Raw genomic sequence first — 22,115 nt, 5'->3', positions numbered from 1 at the left:
GCTTAGCTGATTTTCCAGACTGAAAATGCAAAGGTACTTTCACTATTTATCCCACTAGAATGTACAGTTAAGAGAACAAGTTTCAATGATGCATTTTCTGATATTTTATTTTTTCAAGGAAAAAAAAACAAACTAATAAACAGAACTATGAATGCTACTAGATATGTTACCAGTATATACAACATTTATACTGCATTCTTTTCCCACATCAACCACAGTGATGAAACCAACACTTCCTGGTGGCCCACTGTTTATACTCGGTTCATAATGTTCAGTGGCAACTACATTGGCTGAGTGAACAGCCCCATGTTAGCTTGGTAAGGATCTTTTGCTTGCCTCATCTACCTCCTCTAAATTAGGTAACCAGAATGCCTTTAAACAGAACAAAAATAACAAGATATTAGTCTCAACATTGCTTTGGATCTCAGCATGGTTCCTCACAGCTCAAGTCATCTTTCTTTTTTAGTGAAAATGTTGAACTACTGGTACTTCATTTGAGTTTGGGTAAGTAGCAAACTTTCATCACAGGACAAGTTGACATCAGAATCAACTGAGCTCGGATAGTTGCTGCTACAGAAAACTCTCAACTTTTTGAAAGAAAAAGGAGGTTGTACTGTTGTAAAATGTCTATATAAAAATTTAGGTGCAGGATGTTAACAAAAAAAAAAAACCCTGAAAGACACATGACTTATAATATTGGTCAGATGATGGTTGCATAATATCAAAGGTTTAACGAAAAAAAAACAACACCTTTTTTATCCACAACTGCACTTACACTACAGTAGTAAAACAGGATGGAATTGCATGCATTAGTCTGGAATGTACCACAGAAATGAGGATGGAGGACCCCTTAAAAAACCGTTTTGTTATTATCTCCCTAACATGTGACACCAGTGTGCAAAGTTTCAATACAAAGTTATTACAAACTTCATTCTAGGGAATCACCTTCAACTCTGATGAGTTATCAACTCGTAATCTTTCAATCTGTTCTTCTACTAACTGTACATAATTTGTACACAGACATGCATGTGTCACCAATAAATAATACTGACCATGTTGGTACAAGCACTGGCCAACATCATGTACTTAGGATTGAATGCAACACATTGAATAGGACCAGGGTGATTACCCTCCAAAACAGTCAGCTTCTGCCCGCTGTCTGACCCCCAGACATGGACACGCCCATCTTGAGAACCTGTTCAACAACACAATGCACCATTTACATGTTTCAGGTGGTATGATGAAACGTACTTCAAGAAGTTGAATTTGTTTCTCAGCGACTGATGAATCTCCAAATAAAATTGTTCTCTGAGTGAAATACTGAATTCATACATATGATAGTAGATATATTGATGTAAAATATTTTACCAGAGATGGCATATTGTGCATCAGGAGTGAAACAAACTTCAACTGGAGTAGACCTTGTCACAGTATGACCCTAAATAAATAATGTAACATAAAGGTATAATTTGGATATATCAACAAAGTTGAAATGGTAAATTGGCCACTGTAACAATTACAAAAGCTGACGTTTCGAGCGTTAGCCCTTTGTCGGAGCGAATAGAGGAATTGTGGGTTGTGTGTGCTTTTAAAGGCAGTGTGGATTGAAAAATGCTAAGACAAAAGTTAGTAGTTGCAGCAATCAAAATACAAATGAATAAAGGCTGATAGTTTCGAAAGAAACTGTTTGGGGCTGTGTCGGTGAGAGTAACGAAATAATTTGGATATATTAAAGTTGAAATGGTAAATTGGCCACGGTAACGATTACAAAAGCTGACATTTCGAGCGTTAGCCCTTCATTAGTCCTTTTGTTACTCCCACCGATGCAGCCCCAAACAGTTTCTTTCGAAACTATCTGCCTTTAACATAAAGGTAGTTTTAGCTAATTTTAGATCAGGTCACTTTATAGTTTCTTTAGTGTACATTGTAGCTAAAGTAGTACTCCAAAGCAGCAATTTACATTCAAAATATACTTAAATTGTATATATTAATACATTATTTAAAGGATCATCTTGTCACTCACTAATGCTTTGCAAGTTTTTGGCAAATGTTTCATTTTAGCAAATGCAGCAGAATGTGTTGCTCAATCACACAATGATGAAAGCCCAGAGAAACCTCTACATAATAACTGATGTTTTTGCTACATGTTCCAATCTTACTTCACCTTGTCTATAGACAGGATATCCGCATCTGATTTTTCAGTTTCACGATGAATGTAAGTGTGCCGCTGTATAGGTATTTGACCAGAACTACAAAAATTTAGCATTACTGTGCAACTAACATAAGCAGTACTTACAGTGAAAGTATGTAGCTGTGTTCCTTGAAAAGCATCAATCAAATGAATGACTCCTCCATTTGTGGCCAATAAGATCATTTTTCCATCAGAACTAAACTTAACTCCAGTCCACTCAATGTTTGGGTCATTTTGAATGTGGAAAGTAGAAAATGGACCCTAAAGGAAACAATTCAATTACACTTTTAAATTTTTAAGAAAATGTAGGTTAGATTACACAGCAAAGCAAGGTAAAAGTGAGAAAAAATATTAAAACTGAAATAATAATAATAATAAAAAATACAAAAAAGAGGTAAATTTTGAACTTGGATATGAACACTATTTAAGCAGTAGTGAAAAAAATGCCTGAAAAAAAACTCAGGCTTGTACGGGATTTGAACCCATCACCTCTGCGATACCAGAACAGTGTTCTACCAACTGAGCTAACAAGCCAACTGGAAGCTGGTCACTAGTGTTCATTACCACAAGGATGACTTTCATCTAAATTTCTTAAAAACCAAAGTGCACATAATTTGGATATATCAATAAAGTTGAAATGGTAAATTGGTCACTGTAACGATTACAAAAGCTGACGTTTCGAGCGTTGTCCCTTCGTCGGAGCGAATAGAAGAATTGTGGTTTGTGTGTGCTTTGAAAGGCAGAAAATGGAGCTACAATTCCTCTATTCGCTCCGACGAAGAGCTAACGCTCGAAATATCAGCTTTTGTAATTGTTACGGTGGCCAATTTACTATTTCAACTTTGTTGATATATCCAAATTATTTCATTACCCTCGCCGATGCAGCCCCAAACAGTTTCTTTAGAAACTATCAGCCTTTATTCACAGTGCACATATGATTTACCAACAATCAGTCTTTTAACTTGGTTGTTGAATAAAGAAGGTTTTAAATCTAAGTTTCCCTCCTTGAAGGCTGAACTTTATGAACTAGGCTTACTCTGGTCATGTGACAAATTAAATTTAAGTAACTTTCCTTCATACATTTTAAGTGTACATTGCACTTTACAAACATCAAGGGTAAAAACAAGGAATGCTCACTGAAGGAAGAGTACGTAGGACTGAAAAATCCAATTCTTTGTTTCCAAAAATTATATTTGGGGTCAATGGTGCCTTTGGTTATTGTGCACTCATTTCAATGACAAGGTAAGCATGCCAATCACAAACTAAGTACATGCCATGAAAAATACCAGCCTAGCAAATCACCCTGCAATTTTTTTTTTATTTTGAAATAACCCCAATATTATTTTTCATTTCAAAAGATCAATATGAATGTGAGCAGTCTTAATAACATTCCATTGAGACTATTCACTTGATACCATATTGTACTTATTCCAAATTTCTTTGGATGTAAATGACTAATGAGTGAACTTTTTGAGACTAATGTAATCTAAAAAAAAAGGTAATTTAGGAGCAAAAGTCTGTTAAGTTAGGTCAACTAACATCAAATAAAGACCATCCTTTTCGTAATCTGAAAATTTTAATTTCCCTTTTGATTTATTTCGAGCTGATATTATGCCATGTACCCAAGCTCCTAAAAACACTTAACCCTCCAAAGTGTTCCTTTTACAAAACTAAATGCAGCTGTTGCCCTTTGGTTCAGTTGCCTTTTCAACAGGAGTTGGCAGTGCTCTTTGCTGCTGCTGTTTTTTGCTGCTGCTGCTGTTTTACTGTTTTTATTATTATTTCATGGAACATTAAAAGCCAATTTACACAACCTACATGTAGCATTAGCTAATCTTGGCAGGTATTATTAATAAATAAGTAAATACTACACATTGTAAGCTAAAGAGATTTCATTACTACTACAGTATTACTGCAGTTATAAGCTATGCATTAGTTTACTACATTATAAGCTAAATGAGTTGTCATACAAATTAAATACAATAAAATTACTAGTAAGTTAAACAAGACATAGTAATCAAATACAGGTAGAGCAGACTGGAAAGTAGAGAGGAGTGAATTGTGACATATGGATGTGAGCGAATAATATTCGATAATCAATGGTATTGAATTTCAATATTAGTGAATGGGTGTCGAAATAATAGTCCTCAATCCCAAGTATAGTCAAAAGCAACTTATGAATTTTCCTTTTAAATGCTCTTTCTGTGAGCTTACGCAAGTCAGGGTTTAGACAGTTCGATAACCTCATACCAAACACAGAGAAAGACTTAGATTTCTGTACATAAAAATTCTCTGTGGAAGAGAAATGCGCATTGTATGTATGGATGTCAGATGAAGTTCCCAAATATTCCTTGGTGTGGAGCTAGTAGAAACATCATGCATTATGGTGGAAACTGTTTCAAAATAGAGCATAGTAATAGGTAGGATACTCGCAGTTACGAAAAGAAGGATAGCATGAGATATTTTGCTGGAAAAGAAAATCAAATGGAGTGCACACTTTTGTAAGGTGAGAATCTTTTTAAATCACTCTGAGCTGCCTGAACTCAAGCAGCTATACTGTAGAGCGTGTAGGGAAAAATCAGCCATCGGCAAATTTGAAGAAGGGTATTTAAAGGTACATGATGTCTAAACCTGGCAATTATGCCGGCTATTTTACTAATCTTCGAAGCAATATGGTCCATATTTGGCTTTCAGGTTAAGTTCTTGTCAATTGATACACCCAAAAATTTTACATGATCTTTGCGTTCAAGAAGTGTGAATCCACTGTTGTTATTATCCAGAATTTTGATACATAGCTGATGATTAATTCTTTTTTGTGCTGGTATAAAAACGACAAAATTTGATTTCTTCGCATTAATGGTTAGTTTATTAGCATCAAACCAGTCACAAACATTTTTTAGCTCATTATTAGCTACGGTTTCAAGGGATTTCAAGTCCTTGTCGGCATTTAACAGGTTTGTGTCATCAGGAAACAGATAAAAGCCAAGTTTACTGCTACAAACTTAAGATAAATATCATTAATATAAATCAAGAAAAGTAAGGGGCCTAAAACAGACCCTTGTGGAACTCCAGTTACCGAGTTTTTCTTAGATGAAATATGGTCATTATCAATATGCGTTCGCTAGGAATTGTATCAGTCACCCAGTTGAGAATATGATAAAAAGAAAATAATTCAAATACTGGAAAATTATAGACGAATGATCAAACACGGCCTTCATCAGGAAACTGCTGAGTCAGCCTAGGTCACGCAAGTGTCACATGATAGCTGACTCGATGTGAAGATCTTGGACAAGGAAGAAGACTGTGTCAGACGTGGCATCAAAGAAGCGGTTTGGGAGAGGGTAGAGGACCCTTCTCTTAATAAGAAAGGGGGGTTGCGGTTTGTACTATCGCACACATGGGACCATACATTATGGTATGTGCCGAGTCAGCCATCACGTGACACTTGCATGACCTGACTCGGCAGTTTCCTGATGAAGGCCATGTGGTATGGTCAAAATGTCGATTGTTCGTCTATAATTTTCCAGTATTTGAATTATTTTCTTTATATCACCAATATGCGTTGTTTGCGTTCGATTAGTCAAAGACAACGAGAACCACTCATGTACAATGCCTCTTATCCCATAATGGTGCAATTTATCAAGTAAAATAGTGTGATTGACAGTATCAAACGCTTTTTTGAAATCGAGAAAAATACCACATGTGAACATTTTCTTGTCAATATTAGTTTGTACTGTATTTACTATGTCCGAAATTGCATGCTGAGTGGAGAATTTCTCTCTAAAGTCTTACTGGGCTTCAAATAAAAGTTCATTATATTTGATGTATGATTTCAATTGTTTGTACATAAGTTTTTAAATATTCTATTGAAGATGGAGAGTAGCGAAATAGGAGGGTAGTTGCTAGGGTTGGTCTCATTGTCACCCTTGTATACCGGGATAACTTTTGCCTGTTTTAGCTTGGAAGGATATTTTCCACTTTGGACAGAGAGGTTGATAAAGCTCGGCTAGTTGTGAAGTGAGTATGCTCTTTGCACATTTCAAAACACAAATAGGGCATGAATATAGTCCATAAGCCTTGTTTGCTGGTAAAAGCGAGATTTCTAGTTCAATATCTGATGAAATGACTGGTTCAAAGAAAAAGGAAGTGGTGAAATTAGTATTTGTTAAGTATTCACTATAGTGACAATTACTATCTTGTACATTTGCCGCTTGCTTTTGGCCAACCGTAGAAAAGACATTGTTTAGCATGTTCGGCAATGCCACTGGATTACGTCAAACCATTTCCATTTAGTCGTTTAAGGCTAACAGTTATGGTTCATTACGTCATTGATTCCAATCCATGCTTTCTTCATGTAATGATCAGCGGTATTACACGTTACGGACATGCACATGAGGAGAACACATGAGCATCGTTTTGTAAAGAGGTTGGATTTTTAAATTATTAAAACTGTTATCAAAATCCATCGTGTTTTCATATCAAGAATATTACATGGTGTCAGGAGTAAAACACGAAACAGAAACTCAACCATCCATCTAGCGAAAATTTGGACAAAATACAGCCGGCGTTTCAGAGCAATCAACATTGGCGATCCAACTTCATGTCACAGGATCTGTCACTTCTTGACACGCCGGAAGAGGTAGAAAACACCGAAGAAACACAACAACCAGTGGAAATCGAAGAACACACAATCAAAATGGCGATGCACTTAAGCCTCACAGAACCTCTTGAGTTAAGTGGGGGAAACATCTTGGCCAACTGGAAGAAATTCAAACAGAAATATGTAAATTACAAAATTGCGACCGGAATAAGCTTGAAGGACAGTGCAACCAGGGTAGCAACACTTCTGACAGTTATCGGCAATGATGCTATCGATGTTTTCAACACTCCAACCTGGGATGAAGAAGACGATGACAAGAAAAGTGATAAGGTACTGTCGAAATTTGAGCAATACTGTGAACCAAAGAAAAATGTCAGCTACAAAAGATACAAATTCTTCTCAAGGGCCCAAGAAAGCGGCGAAAGTATCAAGCAGTATGTAATGAATACTAAAAAAGCTTTGTGAAACATGTGAATTTGGGACATTGAAAAATTCTCTCATCAAGGATCGAATTGTACTTGGTGTAAACAACACGAAAACGAGAGAAAGACTTCTCCAGGTGAAAGACCTTACACTTGAAAAAGCAGTAGACGTAGTACGATCTGCAGAGGCCACAAAAATTCAAATGAAAGAACTAGACTGTGACTCATCAGTGCATTGAATTGAAAAAGAGAAAAACAAATTTGCAGACAAAAAGACACCCTCAGCTAATGATGAAAAAAGACCTCCAAGCAAGAAGTTCAATTGCTGCAACTGTGGAACTAAACATGGTCTAAGAGAGTGTTCTGCATATGGCAAAACATGCAACTATTGTCAGAAAAGAAATCACTTCCAGAGTGTATGCAGATCACGGAAAAAAGTCCATGGACTGGACGTAGATCAACAAGAGGAAGAACAAAATCTTAATTCAACCCTAATTGTAGGAGCTGTCACTACAGACGTTCAGATCTACAATGGGGAATGCTATGTGAAGCTTCCAGTAAAAGGGCATATCACAAAACTCAAGATAGACACTGGCTCTCAAGTTAACATCATGCTGTTTAAAGACCTAAAGAAGATAGTTGGTAGCAACCCACAGATAAATGCCTGCACACACAATCTAGTAAGCTACTCCGAAGACAAGCTAACTGTACTTGGCACTATTAAACTACCAGTGAAATCTAAAACAGATGTCGAACAGGAGCTGACGTTCCACATAGTAGAAACAAATCAACCAGGAGTATTGGGGTTCACATCATCTAGAGATCTGGGTCTAATTGAAGTGATTATGGCAAACAAGAGAGAAGAAGACCAAACCAAACCAAACAGAGGAAAGGAAGCTAAGAAGCTCTCTGAAGAACTGAAAGAAGAAATGCTGCAAAAGTACAAGCAAGTATTCACAGGTTTTGGACGTTTGGAAAAACCTTACCACATTGAAATAGACCCCACTGTGACACCTGTTGTACACCCACCTAGAAATGTCCCAGCAGCTCTTCGCGACCGAGTGAAGAAAGAATTGGATGACATGGAAAAGCGAGGGGTTGTTCGTAAGATAGAAGAACCCACAGACTGGGTCAACTCCATGGCCATTGTTGAAAAGCCCAATGGTAGTCTGCGGATCTTTTTAGATCCAAAGCACCTCAATAACGCAATAAAACGGGAACATTTTCAGCTACCCACCATAGAGGACATCACTACACGTATGGCAAATGCAAAATGGTTCACCAAGCTAGATGCTAACCAAGGATACTGGCAGATACCTCTTGATGAAGAAAGTCAACTTCTAACCACCTTCAACACACTGTTTGGGCAGTACTGTTATCAAGTCACTCCATTCGGAATCACATCTGCCCAAGAAGTTTTCCAAAAGCGGATGAGTCAACACTTCAGCAACTTGGAAGGAGTTGAAACCGACATCGATGACATAATAGTGCATGCAGAAACAGAAGAAAAACATGACCATCATCTACAAGCCGTCCTGGAATGATGTGAGAAGATTAACCTAACCCTAAACAAAGAAAAGTGCATTTTCAAAGTCAAAGAAGTCACCTACATTGGTCACAAACTCACACAAGAAAGAATCAAACCAGATGATGAAAAGGTGTGTGCCATAAACGACATGCCTGCACCAACTGATAAAAAAGGAGTAGAAAGACTCCTTGGAACTATCAACTATCTGGGCAAGTTCATTCCCAATCTGGCAACCGTCACTGAGCCTATCAGAATTCTGCTAAGAAAGGACATCGAATTTCAGTGGTCATATGAACAAGACAAAGCACTACAAGAAATCAAAAATATCCTAACCAAAGATGGAGGGCCAGTCTTGAGATTTTTTGATCTTCAAAAACCTGTTACCATCAGCTGTGATGCCTCCCCAACTGGTCTAGGAGGGGTGCTACTACAAGGTGGATGTCCTGTTGCATATGCTTCAAGATTCCTCACGGATGCAGAATCAAGATATGCTCAAATAGAAAAAGAGCTCTTAGCTATTCAGTTCAGCCTAGAACGTTTCAACCAATACACCTATGGCAAGCAAGTCACCATAGAATCAAATCACAAGCCCCTTGAGGCCATTGTTAAAAAGGCATTGGCATCAGCACCACTAAGACTGCAAAGAATCCTACTAAGAATGCAGAAGTATGACTATACATTGGAATACAAACCGGGAAAAGAGTTAGTACTTCCTGACATGCTCTCCAGAGCACCACTTCCCGAGACCACTTCTGGCAGCATGGAAGAAGAAATTGCATTACATGTCCACCTACTAACTTCTAACTTACCAGTCTCGAAGCCAAAACTAAAAGAAATTAAAGAAGCCACAGCAAATGATCCATCAATGAAAGAGCTGAACGAAATGATCAAATTTGGATGGCCAAAAACAAAGTCTCACATGCCAGCAAATATTCAAGTCTACTGGCATGTAAGAGATGAGCTCTCTGAAATCGATGGTATTACTCTCAAAAATGACAGAATATTGATCCCATCCTCTATGAGAAAAGAAATGCTCCAACAAATGCATCAAGGCCACATGGGGATCGAAAAATCCAAACGACGAGCAAGAGATGTACTATACTGGCCAGGAATGAATTCTCAAAGCAGCGACATGATAGCAAGATGCACCATTTGTTTAGAGCATCAACAGCGAAACACATAAGAGCCAATGATACCTCAGCGCATACCAACCAGGCCCTGGGAAATGGTAGCCACAGACCTGTTCACGTGGGACAAATCTGAATACCTGATAATTGTTGACTATCACTCAAGATATTTTGAAGTAGCCAAGCTTCCAGACACCAAAAGTACTACAGTCATAACCTTCCCCAAATCCATGTTCGCCAGACATGGAATACCATCTGAAGTGATCAGCATCAATGGTCCCCAGTATTCCTCAAAAGACTTTTCGCTGTTTGCTCAACAGTGGGAATTCAAACATAAAACTGTCAGTCCACAGTATCCCCAAGCCAATGGTCTTGCTGAGAAAGAAGTTCAAATAGTGAAAAATCTACTAACCAAAGCTAAGCAAGATCGACAGGATCCCTATTTAGGACTACTTGAATACAGGAACACCCCAATAGATAACACTGGTTCACCAGTGCAACTACTCATGAGCAGACGACTCAGATCAACAATTCCCACAACTGACGCACAGCTCCAGCCTAAAGTCCTTGATTCACACAAAGTTATGGAAAAACTGAGGCTCAAACAAGAAAAACAAAAGCACTATTTTGATCAACATGCCAAACATCTCCCCACGTTAGAGAAAGGTGACTGGATCAGAGTGCAAATGGGAAGCCATTGGAAACCGGGCGTTGTAACAGATCATGCTGGAACACCGAGATCTTATAGGATTTGAACTGATGAGGGTAAAGAGTACCGTAGAAGTAGAAGAGGATTGATGAAATCACCAGGAAGCAGTCCATCAACAACTGACATCTCACCTAATACTGATTCTTCAATGGTGAGAGCTTATGAACATTCACCCTCCAAGGAAACAGCAGACCAAGCAATCCCACTTGTTGAAAGACCCACTACAACATGTCTCAACCAAGAGGAAATTGATTCATTTGAGGATGAGATCCCAGAGCCTCGCAAGACAGCAAGTGGAAGAACTGTGAGAAGGCCTCTACGTTTCAAGGATTATGTTGCATAACAATAAACACATCTTACGTCTTGATGTTTGATGAAACTGTGGGACCACTGTGCCAAACATTTGTCTTAACGACTTTGTACACATTTCTAACAAGTTTAAGTTAGAGGAAATATCGCACTTTTAATAAGTTCTTGTTTTTTATTTCGTTTCACTGCCCAGCGTTTCTCAATTTGGTGTTAGTGTGCATACACTCTGTTGTGTTCATTTTTTCTTCTTTTCATTTTCATTGGGGGAAGTTGTAATGATCAGCGGTATTACACGTTACGGACATGCACATGTAGAGAACACATGAGCATCGTTTTGTAAAGAGGTTGTATTTTTAAATTATTAAAACTGTTATCAAAATCCATCGTGTTTTCGTATCAAGAATATTACACTTCATATTGTTCATACGTTGTGTAAAATACTTGTGATAATAGAGCTTTTTACTAAGAAAAATTAGGGATAGAATTTGTATTTGTCGGTATCCCTTGAGGCGAATAGAGCATTCTTGATTTTTATAGATATGATTATTCCTTTGGAAATCCAGGGTTTAAGGATTGCTTGAGTTTTCACTTTGATAGAGGTTTAAGGGGAGCATGTTTATCTAACAGTTTGTTAAGTTTGTTGTAAATTTTTGAAAAAGAGATATCAATATTTTCATTTGTTCTTGCAAGAATCCCTTCCCAGCTGACTTGTGCTAATTCAGAGTTAAAATCCTCTTTTGAAAACCTAGAGAAGTCACGCACCATGGTCTTTTTAGGGAAAATTGTTTTGCAGGAGAATTCAGTCAAGCAAAATTGACAGTAGTGGTCACTTATGTCTGAGATAATGTTGTGACTTGTGATTCTTCCACAATTTTTATTTACAAAAATGTTGTCAATTAGAGTGGCCGAGCTGCTTATTCTAGTTGGTTTATCAATCATTAAACGAGTAGCTTTGTAAGGTGAGTAAGAATTCTTTAGTGAAATTGCATGTTTCGGCATTGAAGAGGTTTATGTTGAAATCACCCATTATGTAAACTGTCTTATTGGACTGACTAAATCTCTCGAGGGCTTCATCAAAATATGGCTGAAAGCTCTCTGGGGAATTGTGCTGTCTGCAGATTATTCCACAGATAATATTGCTTTTCTTTTCAAAGAGAAACTCCACCCACAGAACTTGGAAGGCACCGGTGACATTTTTTCTGTTATCTTGCACTTAAATTTGTCACTAATGTACACACCAACACCTCCAGCGGAAAGAGGTGATGGAACAAATTCAAATTCATAACCTGGTAGAGATGGTAAATGTTTTGGTAGATCAAAATTTGAATTTTAGTCTCAGTTATCCCTATAATACTGAAAAGATACTCCAGTTTGTTTAAAAGATGAGTTTCTAAATTTTCAAAATTTCGTTTCAGGCTTCTGACATGGTTGTGAAATAAAGAAAACTTCCGAATTCCAGTTCTGGTATTGACATTCAAGCCATTTTTCATTACATAAAAACTGTGGGGAGAATAATATTGGCTTCGTATTTTTAAATTAGGAAGGTTAAAATCGGGGTTGATATTGCTATCTGTGTTCAGGCTAAATAAGTCAAGCTCATGGAAACTAGTGAGATTTTCTAGGTACTTCTAAGTTGGAAGGGAGCTACAGTAGGTACAAGATTATTGAATTGGCCATGCATCGGGATAAAGTTTATACCAAAATACATGCAAGGGAGTTCTTTGAGAAGCAGTTTTGCTGTGTTATTAGAGCTCTTAACAGACATATTTTAGATAAATTTCATTTACTCAAATTGTAGAAGTTTCTGTAGATCCTCCACATCCTTGATCTTCAACACGTAAGAATCCCGGTCCTTGCAAAGATAAACACGCGAATTCTTGGCCCAACAGAATTCAAAGTGATAATCAGTTTTAAATTTTTTCGCTTCAGAGAAGACATTCTGCATTTTAGATGTGAGGTGGCCGAAAAGTCGAACAGAGGATAAGGACGTTCAGTCAGGCAGACCAAGGTTAATAGGATTTGGTTTACAAGCATCTTTCCAGCGAGCCATAACTGCCTCCTTTGCTAATCTCCTTGTAAACTTGCATGTGATTGGCTTCGGCAAATTCCCGGCACTTCTGAGTGGCACTCGATGCGCTATGTCTATGTCCTGTAACATAAGATTCGTCCCTATCTCCGCAAACAGTTTCGCACATAATTTGCTGGTAACTTCTGCCGTTTCCTGACTATTGAGTTCAGGTACTCCTACAATCTTGATGTTGTACTGGAAGCGGTACTCCTCGATGGCATCAATCACCTTCCTTACCTCATCAACTTTCACACTCACTTGGGAAAGACGAGCACTTAACCGCCTGAGCTCTGCTTCTGCTCTAGTTTGGACAGACTGAAAATCTACTTGCTCATTTGTGGGAAATCGTTGGTCTCTCTCAGCCTGTGCTGCTGCTGATGTTGACTTGTCACCATCTTTGTTACCTAGCTGCGATTTGAGATTCTTGATCTCTTCAGCAAGATCTTCAATTTGAGCTTTAAGCTCTAGATTCTTTTTCTTTAACAATGAATTAGAGTCACTCAGCTTGTTGAGGATTGAAAATTTGACAATTATTATATACAGTACACAAAGAAAACATTGAGGTAACTGTAGTAACTGTTCTAAACTGTTAGATATCGAACTACATGATTGTTCATCTTACAGATATTTGGAGACAAACATACTGGATGTTGGGCTAACATTGTATGTTTCATTACAATATAATTATTTACAGGAGATACCTTGTCAAAAGACCTCAAATCATACAGTTTCACCATTTCAGAGTCCACTCCAGCAGCAAATATCAGACCTTCAGGATCAAAAGCTGCTACAGGTCTCCCATTCACATGCATCAGTCCCTTAATGAAAAGAAAAAGGAACATCATATTTTTGTGTTTAGTTTATGTGATAATTGGTGTTTCATTCAGGTGATTTCTTTTTTTTAATTGTCAGTTTAAGGCGTGAGTAGTCCAGTGGTCAGTGCGCTGGACTCTGGGTCAGATGGCCTGGGTTCAAGTCCTGGCCGGGGCTTGACGTTGTGTCCTTAAGCAAGACACTTCACTCACATTGCTTTGTCTTCTTGGATAGGACATAAAGCCAGAGGTCCTGTCTCGTGCATCTATCAATTAGTTAATTTCAGCAGGGGAAGTTAAAGAACCCACATCACGAGATTACTGTGATGTGGTCTGGCCTGGTTACCGGGAATGAGGCAGGAGGGGGGCATCTGTAAAATGTCTTCTTTATTTATTGTAAACTGTCGCGGGCAGTCTGGAAAAGTCCCCTGCACAGTGTTGTAAAGCGCATTAGAGCATTTCATGGAAATGCGCTATAAAAATCGATATATTATTACTATTATTATTATTATTATTATTATTTAGGTACCTGGCAATTTGGGGATCTCAAATCCCACAATCTGAGAGTCCTGTCTAATGATCCTGATACAAAAGTGTCATCCATAGGAGACATGTGCAGGGTCATAACTCTATAATAACACAACAATGTTACTATCAGTAAAAACTGATATTATATAATATCACTTATCTGTTATTGATCACGTTTTTCATTTAGCAGTTATTTGTGTTGATATCAGATACAATCTAGTTGTCAATTTGTTGTCATATTATATAATAGCACTTATCTGTTATTGATCCTGTTCTTCATTTAGCACTTATTTGTGTTGATATCAGATACAATTTATTTGTCAATTTGCTGTCACTTCACATTATCAACAATACTTATAGAAGAAGGAAGCACTTGATAGAATCTTCGTTACTTTTTAACTTCTCTTCCTTCAAATTATACTATCCACAAATAATACATTTTGAAAGTTCACACTTAGTAATTGCCTGCACATAATTCTTAAGGAAACCACTGAATTACAATAAATAGACATCTCAAAACAAAATTCATCCCTTCAAATATAGAACAGCAGTGTTTTATACAACCATTCCCTTCAAAAACAAATAGTGCACTACAACTATTTGTTTTAGCTCTTGTGGGCTGTCTTATTGTCACCTACTGGTCATAAACATACTACTTGTTGTCAAGATTTTCTGTCAGCTTAAATTGTTTGAAACCAGTTATATTTCTTCTTTCCCTTATTTTAAATCAATTTCTATACTCTGAGATGAAGCAAACCAAGGACTACACTGGTTTAAAAAATTTTAAATGAGAGAGAATATGTACCATACCAACCCTTGAGAGTAAACACTTAGCATAAGTTTCCGCAAAATGACACCTGGTACCAAACTTAAACAAAAAGACGGAAATTAAAAATGCAAGGGTTTTTTAAATTCAAATCCTTACCTCTTTGTGTGTCCTGTAAAATATCTGAGATATTTGTTGTCATGAAGAGAGAGATAGCGGATAGTGTCTGTTGTATGGAACAAAATCACAGAAGAGTTGGAATAGCACTTGATCTTTTTGAAAACAAAGATTTAAAGTATGAGTGAACAGAGTCCCAAAAGAAGTCTGATCTCTGCACTATTGCAGCAGTAAGTCCCTGAATAATCCAAGATTCTGATTGTAGGCTCCCACAAATTCAGAAAGATGCCAGAACATAAGAGAAAGGAGGACAGTGTAAGGGGGATTCATTTGGCACATTTCCATCAAATAAAAAGACCTAAGACTCAACATGTATATTCTTTATTCCTTGTTCTTTCATCCACTGCTAAGCCGATAAAACCAAACTAACCACTAAGTTGACACCTAAATTTATTATTCCTCATTGTTGTATCCATTGCTGCAAATTTACAAATGCCACAACCACTGTAAGATAGGGGTATCTATTACCAGTTTAAAAATGTTTCTCTTGTTTTGATCTGTTTTTTTGCCTTTTTGTTTTTGTTTTTGTTTTTTTTCAATCTTAGGCTATAAACTCTCCTCATCTTTCTGATATTTTTGTTATAATGACAATTTTTGTATGTATTTATGCAATTAGTAATGTGCTGTAATTTCGGTTTTACTTGTTAGACCTGATGAGATTTTAAAGTCTGGCTCGCCTAAATCAGTAATAGCTGTCTCTGAGTCAGAATAGCTGTAACTTTTATCTTAAGAATGAAAAACTTAAGATAGCTGGTTGCTGTAGCTTACCATCAACCTTAGTCGAAGTGTGAATCACCGTGTTTGTGGCATGAGTGTACTGGATTTGCGCCACACCATATTTCTTGCTGTAAAGGGTTCTTTTCGGCCTATAAAGCGACAAACAATTGAATTTAGGTGTTAAACTTAAGGAATCTACCATGACAACAATAAAGTGAAGTCGTTCTTTTGTTTGGGAGTTAAATTGAAATTTGCTTAAGTTCGTGCTCACTTTCCCTCGAGGCAGTCATAAATAACTATGGAATCATCATCACTACTGGTGATCAGAGTTTCTCCATTTGGTGAGAAATTAACATGATTGATTCGGTCACTATTTTCTCGAAATACTTTTGCAACTCGAAAGCTACGAATAGTACTGTCCACAAGTTTCATTCTGTCCCAGGTCTGCAGACCGCCGCCATTTGCAATTTCTCTTCTTTTCGTGTCGCTTACATGATATTTGTACCCTTCATTGCGACATCTTTAGTCTCGTTTTCATGGAAACGTCCTGCCCTCTTAGGGGTAGGGCGAAGTGTTTATCAGCTCACGTGGGCACTAAATTTCACCAGAGCTTCAGAGAATGGTTTTGCAGGAGATAGTGCACGTTACGGATGGGTAAGTTGAATTTTTCTTTTCCCTCTTTTCTTTGGGTGGAGGGAAATTTGTTCGCTAGTTAAGGACTTAACTAAAACGGTGTTTCTTGGTGGAAAGGGGGCTAAAGTTCAGAATACCCGGTCACTTAATACGCGTCTTAAAATGGCTGCCCCGCACTCCCGCAGTCCCCAAATGAAATAGAACACACACATTTAAATATATATTCTTCGTTCTTCAGTAAACCGAAATTCAGATTGCAACAACAACAACAACAACAACAACTTTATTCACCATTATTCTTGGGAAGGTTGAATTTAACATCATATAAAATTTAAAATTAAGAGATCGAGTTTTGGCCTCCTAAAATAACTAGAAGGTTAACAAGGCTAGGAAGCCAAATTACATAGAATGAGTAACAGTATTAAGGTCGGGAGACACACACACACACACACACACAGAATTAAACTAAAAATAATTATGAATAAACCAAATTTACAAGTCATGGAAAAAAAAAAAAGAAATATATATCTATATGTATAAATTAGAAATGAAATCCTAAACAATTATAATAAAGGAAAAAGCGTAGAGCAAGAAATAAATCACAGTAATAGCTGGGAAGAAACTGACAGTCTGGTAAAGTCCCCTATACAGTGTTGTAAAGCGCCATGAATTTAAGATATGAGTGCTATATAAATAAAAGTTATTATTTATTATTATTATTAGAGTTCATTATTAATACTTGCCTGTAGAAAAGTGAGATTTTTATGTTTGCAAAGTAAATTAGTATCATCAGCAAATAAATGGAAATCAAAAAATTTTGAGCAATGGTGAAAGTCATGAATATAATTATAACAAGAAGAGAATTGGTCCAAGGACTGACCTCTGAGGAACACCACATGAAATATTGACAGAGGTAGAAGTTACACCATTTATGGTGACTGTTTGTAAACAATTTGTAAGATATGAACTAAACCACTGGTTTGCAATCCCACGTATACCATAGAACTCCAATTTTCTGAACAATATCTCATGATTTTATGGTATCAAATGCCTTACTGAAATCTAAAGATATACCACAAGAAAAATCCCTATCATCAATTGCCCTTTGAATTCTATCAACAATACTAAGTATAGCATGATCAGTGGAGTGTTTAGCCTTAAAACCAAATTGATTTTCAAAAATCACTTTTTTCTTTTCAAGAATTAAAAGTCTGGGAATTTGAATTTTCTGTTGAGTGAGCTGACAAATTCAAATGTATAATCTGCGTACTTAAATCGAACTGACATGGGGAGTGTGGGACTACTGGAACATAAGTTTAAGGTTACCGTGCACCTTCAGGGGTGTCTTGTGTGCAAGCAATGTAGCGTGTCCGGTTTAAACTGTAGATATCTAAACCCCTATATCAAATTAAAGTTTATAGGACTGGCTATCAGACTATACCAAAAATTTTGGAAAAAATTGTCTAATTTTTCATGACTTCTAAATGCAAGCGCCTGAATCACCTTTTGAACGTTGATGGTCAAAGCGAATTTTGTTTTTTGCCTATTTAATGCGTTTCTCTGTTTCTGGGGCCAAAGCGCTAAAACAAGGAATGTCTGTGATTTGCCATATTCAATTTCAGTGAAAAGTTACAGAACATTTTTAAAATAAGATTAAAAAAATGTGGAGTGATTGTACAAAAATCGCTCTTGAAAAAAAAGTATCTAGATATAAAATATTGGGAGACAAGTTTTTATTGTTTACACGTAAAACTAGCTACTGTAAAAATTTGAGAGCAATCAAACAAATTCCCTTTGACTTGTAACTCTTAAAAGGTGATTCGGGCGCTCGCATTTAGGAGTCATGAAAAATTCGACAATTAATTTTTTTTCAAAATTTTTGGTAAGTCTGATAACCAGTCCTATAAGCTTTAACTTGTTATGGGGTTTAGATATCAAGTTTGAACTGGACGAGCTACATCACTTGCATGCGAGACACCCCTGAAGGTGCTATGTTGTCTTTTAATATTACTCTTTGACATCGGGAGCAAGGGACTGTGGGGAGCACTAGTTTAACTGACCTCTCTTTTAATTATTCTTCAACTTCGGGAGCACGGGACTACGGAAGCACTACTTTAACTGCCCTCTCTTTTAATTATTTCGACTTCGGGAGCATGGGAGCAATCGGTTACCGGTCAAAATGTCCCCTGGTCATAACGTCCTCAGTTCAAAATGTCCTCGGGTGAGACCAAAACGTCCCCTGGTCAGTATGTCATAGGGTCAAAATTCCATTTAACTCTTCCAGTTATACTAGCATTTTTTTGAAGTAACCAAAATCTAAAACCAACAGTCCTTCTCATTTATACCATATGACTGAATTCACGCTGTATGGCAAAGAAATCTTCATAAATTTTATTTACACTCTATTTAAGATCAATTCATAAATAACAATGATTCAAATCAACTATGGCAAAATACTTTCACACATATTACTAAATTAAAACACAAGTTTACAATTAAAGTGTCTTTTATGTTAATTAATTCAAATTAGTCCAAAGTTGGCGCCATAATGTGTGAACATCTTTTGATCAATTCCTTGGCGGTCTTGTTCCCAGTGATGTAGCCGTCCCACAGTTAAAAAAGCTGTCCCTGGGCCTGTCTGTACTGCTTATGTTGTCGGCATTTCAGTTTGTGTTCTGAAAGAAGACAGACCTGGAGATTGATAAAATCTGCCTGTTCTTGAAGAAAACGCATGAGCTTCTAGAAGGACAGATTTGCCCCCTTGGCATGCCGATTCAGTATCGCGTGCCATCCTTCAACGTCGTTGTTGGTCCTTGCAGTTTCGTTGAATACGGACGAAGTTCTCAATGTCCAAACTGAGCCCTCAATCCACGTGTTCTGGACGTACGCTGTGAATTTGGCCAAGTGTGAGTGAAACTACAGGTGTTTTCGTGTGAAAACGGAGTGTGGAGTTTTGATATGCCACAGACTTACATTTTGCCTCTGCTTTCTGTAGCTTGCTTTAAATGAAGCTGCTTGCTTTGTACTACGGACTACTATCTAAACACTGATATAAATTATCTTCACAAACATGCGGTGGAACATCTGATTTCTTGTTGTTTTGGGAAGTGATGCATTGGAATTAATGAGAATGAACATCATACTCGAGTATTTCTGCACAAGCGAACTGGCTACCTTTCTGGTGGTGACAAGCCATTTTGGTTGCTTTATCAAATTACAGACAATTTAACAATTACTCTTGTTATGCATTTTGCTATACTTTATTCAAGGTTTTTCGTTTTGTTTTGTTTTGTTAAAAAAAGTAAGCGACGAGTATTTGAGAAACTGACTTATTTTGGAAGAGAAATTAATACTCCAGTCTGGTAGTGATCTATAGAGTGCAATATTAAATGCTCAATCATTACAACTTCCCCTACGAAATGCAATGCAGGGTAAGAGTTTTGACCAGCGTTCACCCAGGAACGTTTTGGCACTTGACCCAGGGACGTTTTGGTACTTGACCTGGGGACATTTTGGAACTACCACACAGAGGACGTTATGACTGGTGAGGACGTTATGACTGGTGAGGACGTTATGACTGGTGAGGACGTTATGACTGGTTACCGAGCAATCAATTTGGTAACGTTCAAAAGTGGCCGGGTATAAATGGTGTGCACATGACATCATGAAACTTCTGGTTGCCATATTGGTGGACCACTTTTCGCGCAAAATTTCAAAATTGTGGTCTGCCCTCGAGAGAGTAATGTGCAGTTAAGTGAGGGTAAATATTCCAAGATAACCTCACCTGTAATACCCTTATCAGATTATGCAAACAGGTTAGAGAATAAGGTCAAACAATGTTATCTTGAGAAAATATCAGAGATTGGAATCAACCCAGTCTTGATGGAGGGCAAGAACTTTGAGCCTGATTGTTTACCTCCAGTGGAATCGAGGAACCTGCTGTTTTACTTTGTGCTGGAGACTACTGTATTTATTCGCTTATAAGGCGCACCATTTTTCAAGAAAATATGCTTGTTTGATCAAAATCTGCTCAAAACTTGGGGTGCGTCTTATAACCGAGTATTTTCACACAACAAGATCTTAAGATCACAACTTTAGCAGAACTTACAGTTACAAAGACATGAAAAGAACACTAATTGTTGGTCATTAACCTTTTTAGATCTGGTGGTTCTAAAAAGAACCAGGGTGGCTCTGAAAAGAGCCGTTGTGGTGGTTCTGAAAAAACGGTTTCTTATACGGCCTCCGTCAAATGACCACGAGTACTCAGAGGGTGTCATGCAGCTATTTCCAGCTGATGTTCTTTTAATTGAAGACAAGGCTGTTATAGCTCAGATGTATGTTTTGGTAGCCTCAGTATCTTCTATCAGGATGTACAGACACAGCGAAGGACACATTCACCTTGTGGCAAGAGAGAAGGTAACCTGGTGGTATACTGATTACTTCAAGTACTTATAGCAGGAAAAACAAATGAGGAACATTTTAGCTTATATATCCCACATGAGCAGGGCTTTTTGGTCTGAGATGTAACAGATTGTGTATAATCCAATCCATTATTCGTATGAATTAAAAAGGAATACTGCTTTAGAACACTGATCAACTTCAAAAGATCAACATCAAAAGCAAACATTTACTGCAAAAGCAAACAAACAGAAATTCGCATACGTTCTTAACAGCATGTGCTCGGTAACGTGTTATCCATGACTACAAAACAATCGTTTGAACCATGTTTCAAGTTCCTATAATCATGTTTGTGTTGCTCGCTTGAAAAGTTCCGTCTCTGAATAAACAATGTGGTGATAAAACCTACCTTTTTCGTCCATCCAGCCTTTTTTGTGAACTCTCAAACTTTTGGTGTGTCTTAGAACGGAGTATTTTCGCAAAACTTTCCATTTGGGAACTTGGCTTGACTAATTTGCCAAGTTTGGGGTGCGTCTTGTAACTGAGTGTGTCTTATGACTAAATAAATACGGTAGCTTTAACACCAACAACAGTTTAGAGCCTTTGGAAGCCTTCAAGCATAATTATAATCAATTGCTATCGGGGTTCATTTCAAGTGTACAGGGCCACATCATGAACAATAAATTTATCATTAATTTTTAGTGAATGCAAGGCATTCGGAGAGAATGAATGAAGCCTTGATTTCTATCGGGATCATTAAATAAAAGTCGGGAACGATTTTGTCTGCCAACTGCTGTGGGTGTAAGGCCGGTCTCGGAGAGTCGTGCTCACATGTTGCCTGTGTTTTGTACTACCTTGAAGCATGGACAAAACTGAATGAAAATTATCATGCACGCAAGTTTAGTGTTTGTGGATTCTTCCCTTGTATGTGAGAGAAATCGACTATGCACATGTTTGTGACAAAAACTTTACCTCTGCAAAGAAAATGAAAGCAGATCTAGATGCATGCTTCGACAGCCTGTCAGAGATGGCTGAAGATCTTGATACAGTTGACATTGAGATGCTAAATCTGTACGCCAAATCTTCAAATGGCATATTTAGTTAGCGCTTCATCAATGTGATAATAAACA

General features: G+C 37.4%; 2 protein-coding genes across 2 annotated transcripts in view; one reads left to right on the top strand and one right to left on the bottom strand.

The window, feature by feature from the left end:
- Positions 1-89: 89 nt before the first annotated feature.
- LOC111334890 (WD repeat-containing protein 82) lies at positions 90-16,435 on the bottom strand. Its single transcript, XM_022940707.2, has 9 exons — positions 16,226-16,435; positions 16,006-16,103; positions 15,220-15,286; positions 14,296-14,395; positions 13,656-13,772; positions 2,297-2,452; positions 1,369-1,438; positions 1,053-1,195; positions 90-372 (listed from the first exon to the last, which is right to left on the bottom strand). Exons 1-9 carry the CDS (start codon positions 16,384-16,386, stop codon positions 310-312), a joined length of 975 nt encoding a protein of 324 aa, XP_022796442.2. The 5' UTR covers positions 16,387-16,435; the 3' UTR covers positions 90-309.
- A 43-nt stretch (positions 16,436-16,478) lies between these two features.
- Positions 16,479-22,115, top strand: part of LOC148723455 (uncharacterized) — a 66,192-nt gene continuing 60,555 nt past the window's right edge. Inside the window, exons 1-2 of the mRNA XM_088732446.1 lie at positions 16,479-16,608; positions 20,747-21,003. Coding sequence (XP_088588572.1) covers positions 16,605-16,608; positions 20,747-21,003 — 261 coding nt within the window. The 5' untranslated portion in view covers positions 16,479-16,604. The remainder of the gene's footprint in view (positions 16,609-20,746; positions 21,004-22,115) is intronic.

The sequence above is a fragment of the Stylophora pistillata genome, chromosome 9, assembly GCF_964205215.1.
Source record: "Stylophora pistillata chromosome 9, jaStyPist1.2, whole genome shotgun sequence".
NCBI classification, from domain to species: Eukaryota; Metazoa; Cnidaria; class Anthozoa; order Scleractinia; family Pocilloporidae; genus Stylophora; species Stylophora pistillata.
Note: the sequence above shows the minus strand (reverse complement) of the source record. Positions and strands in the feature narration are given on the sequence as shown.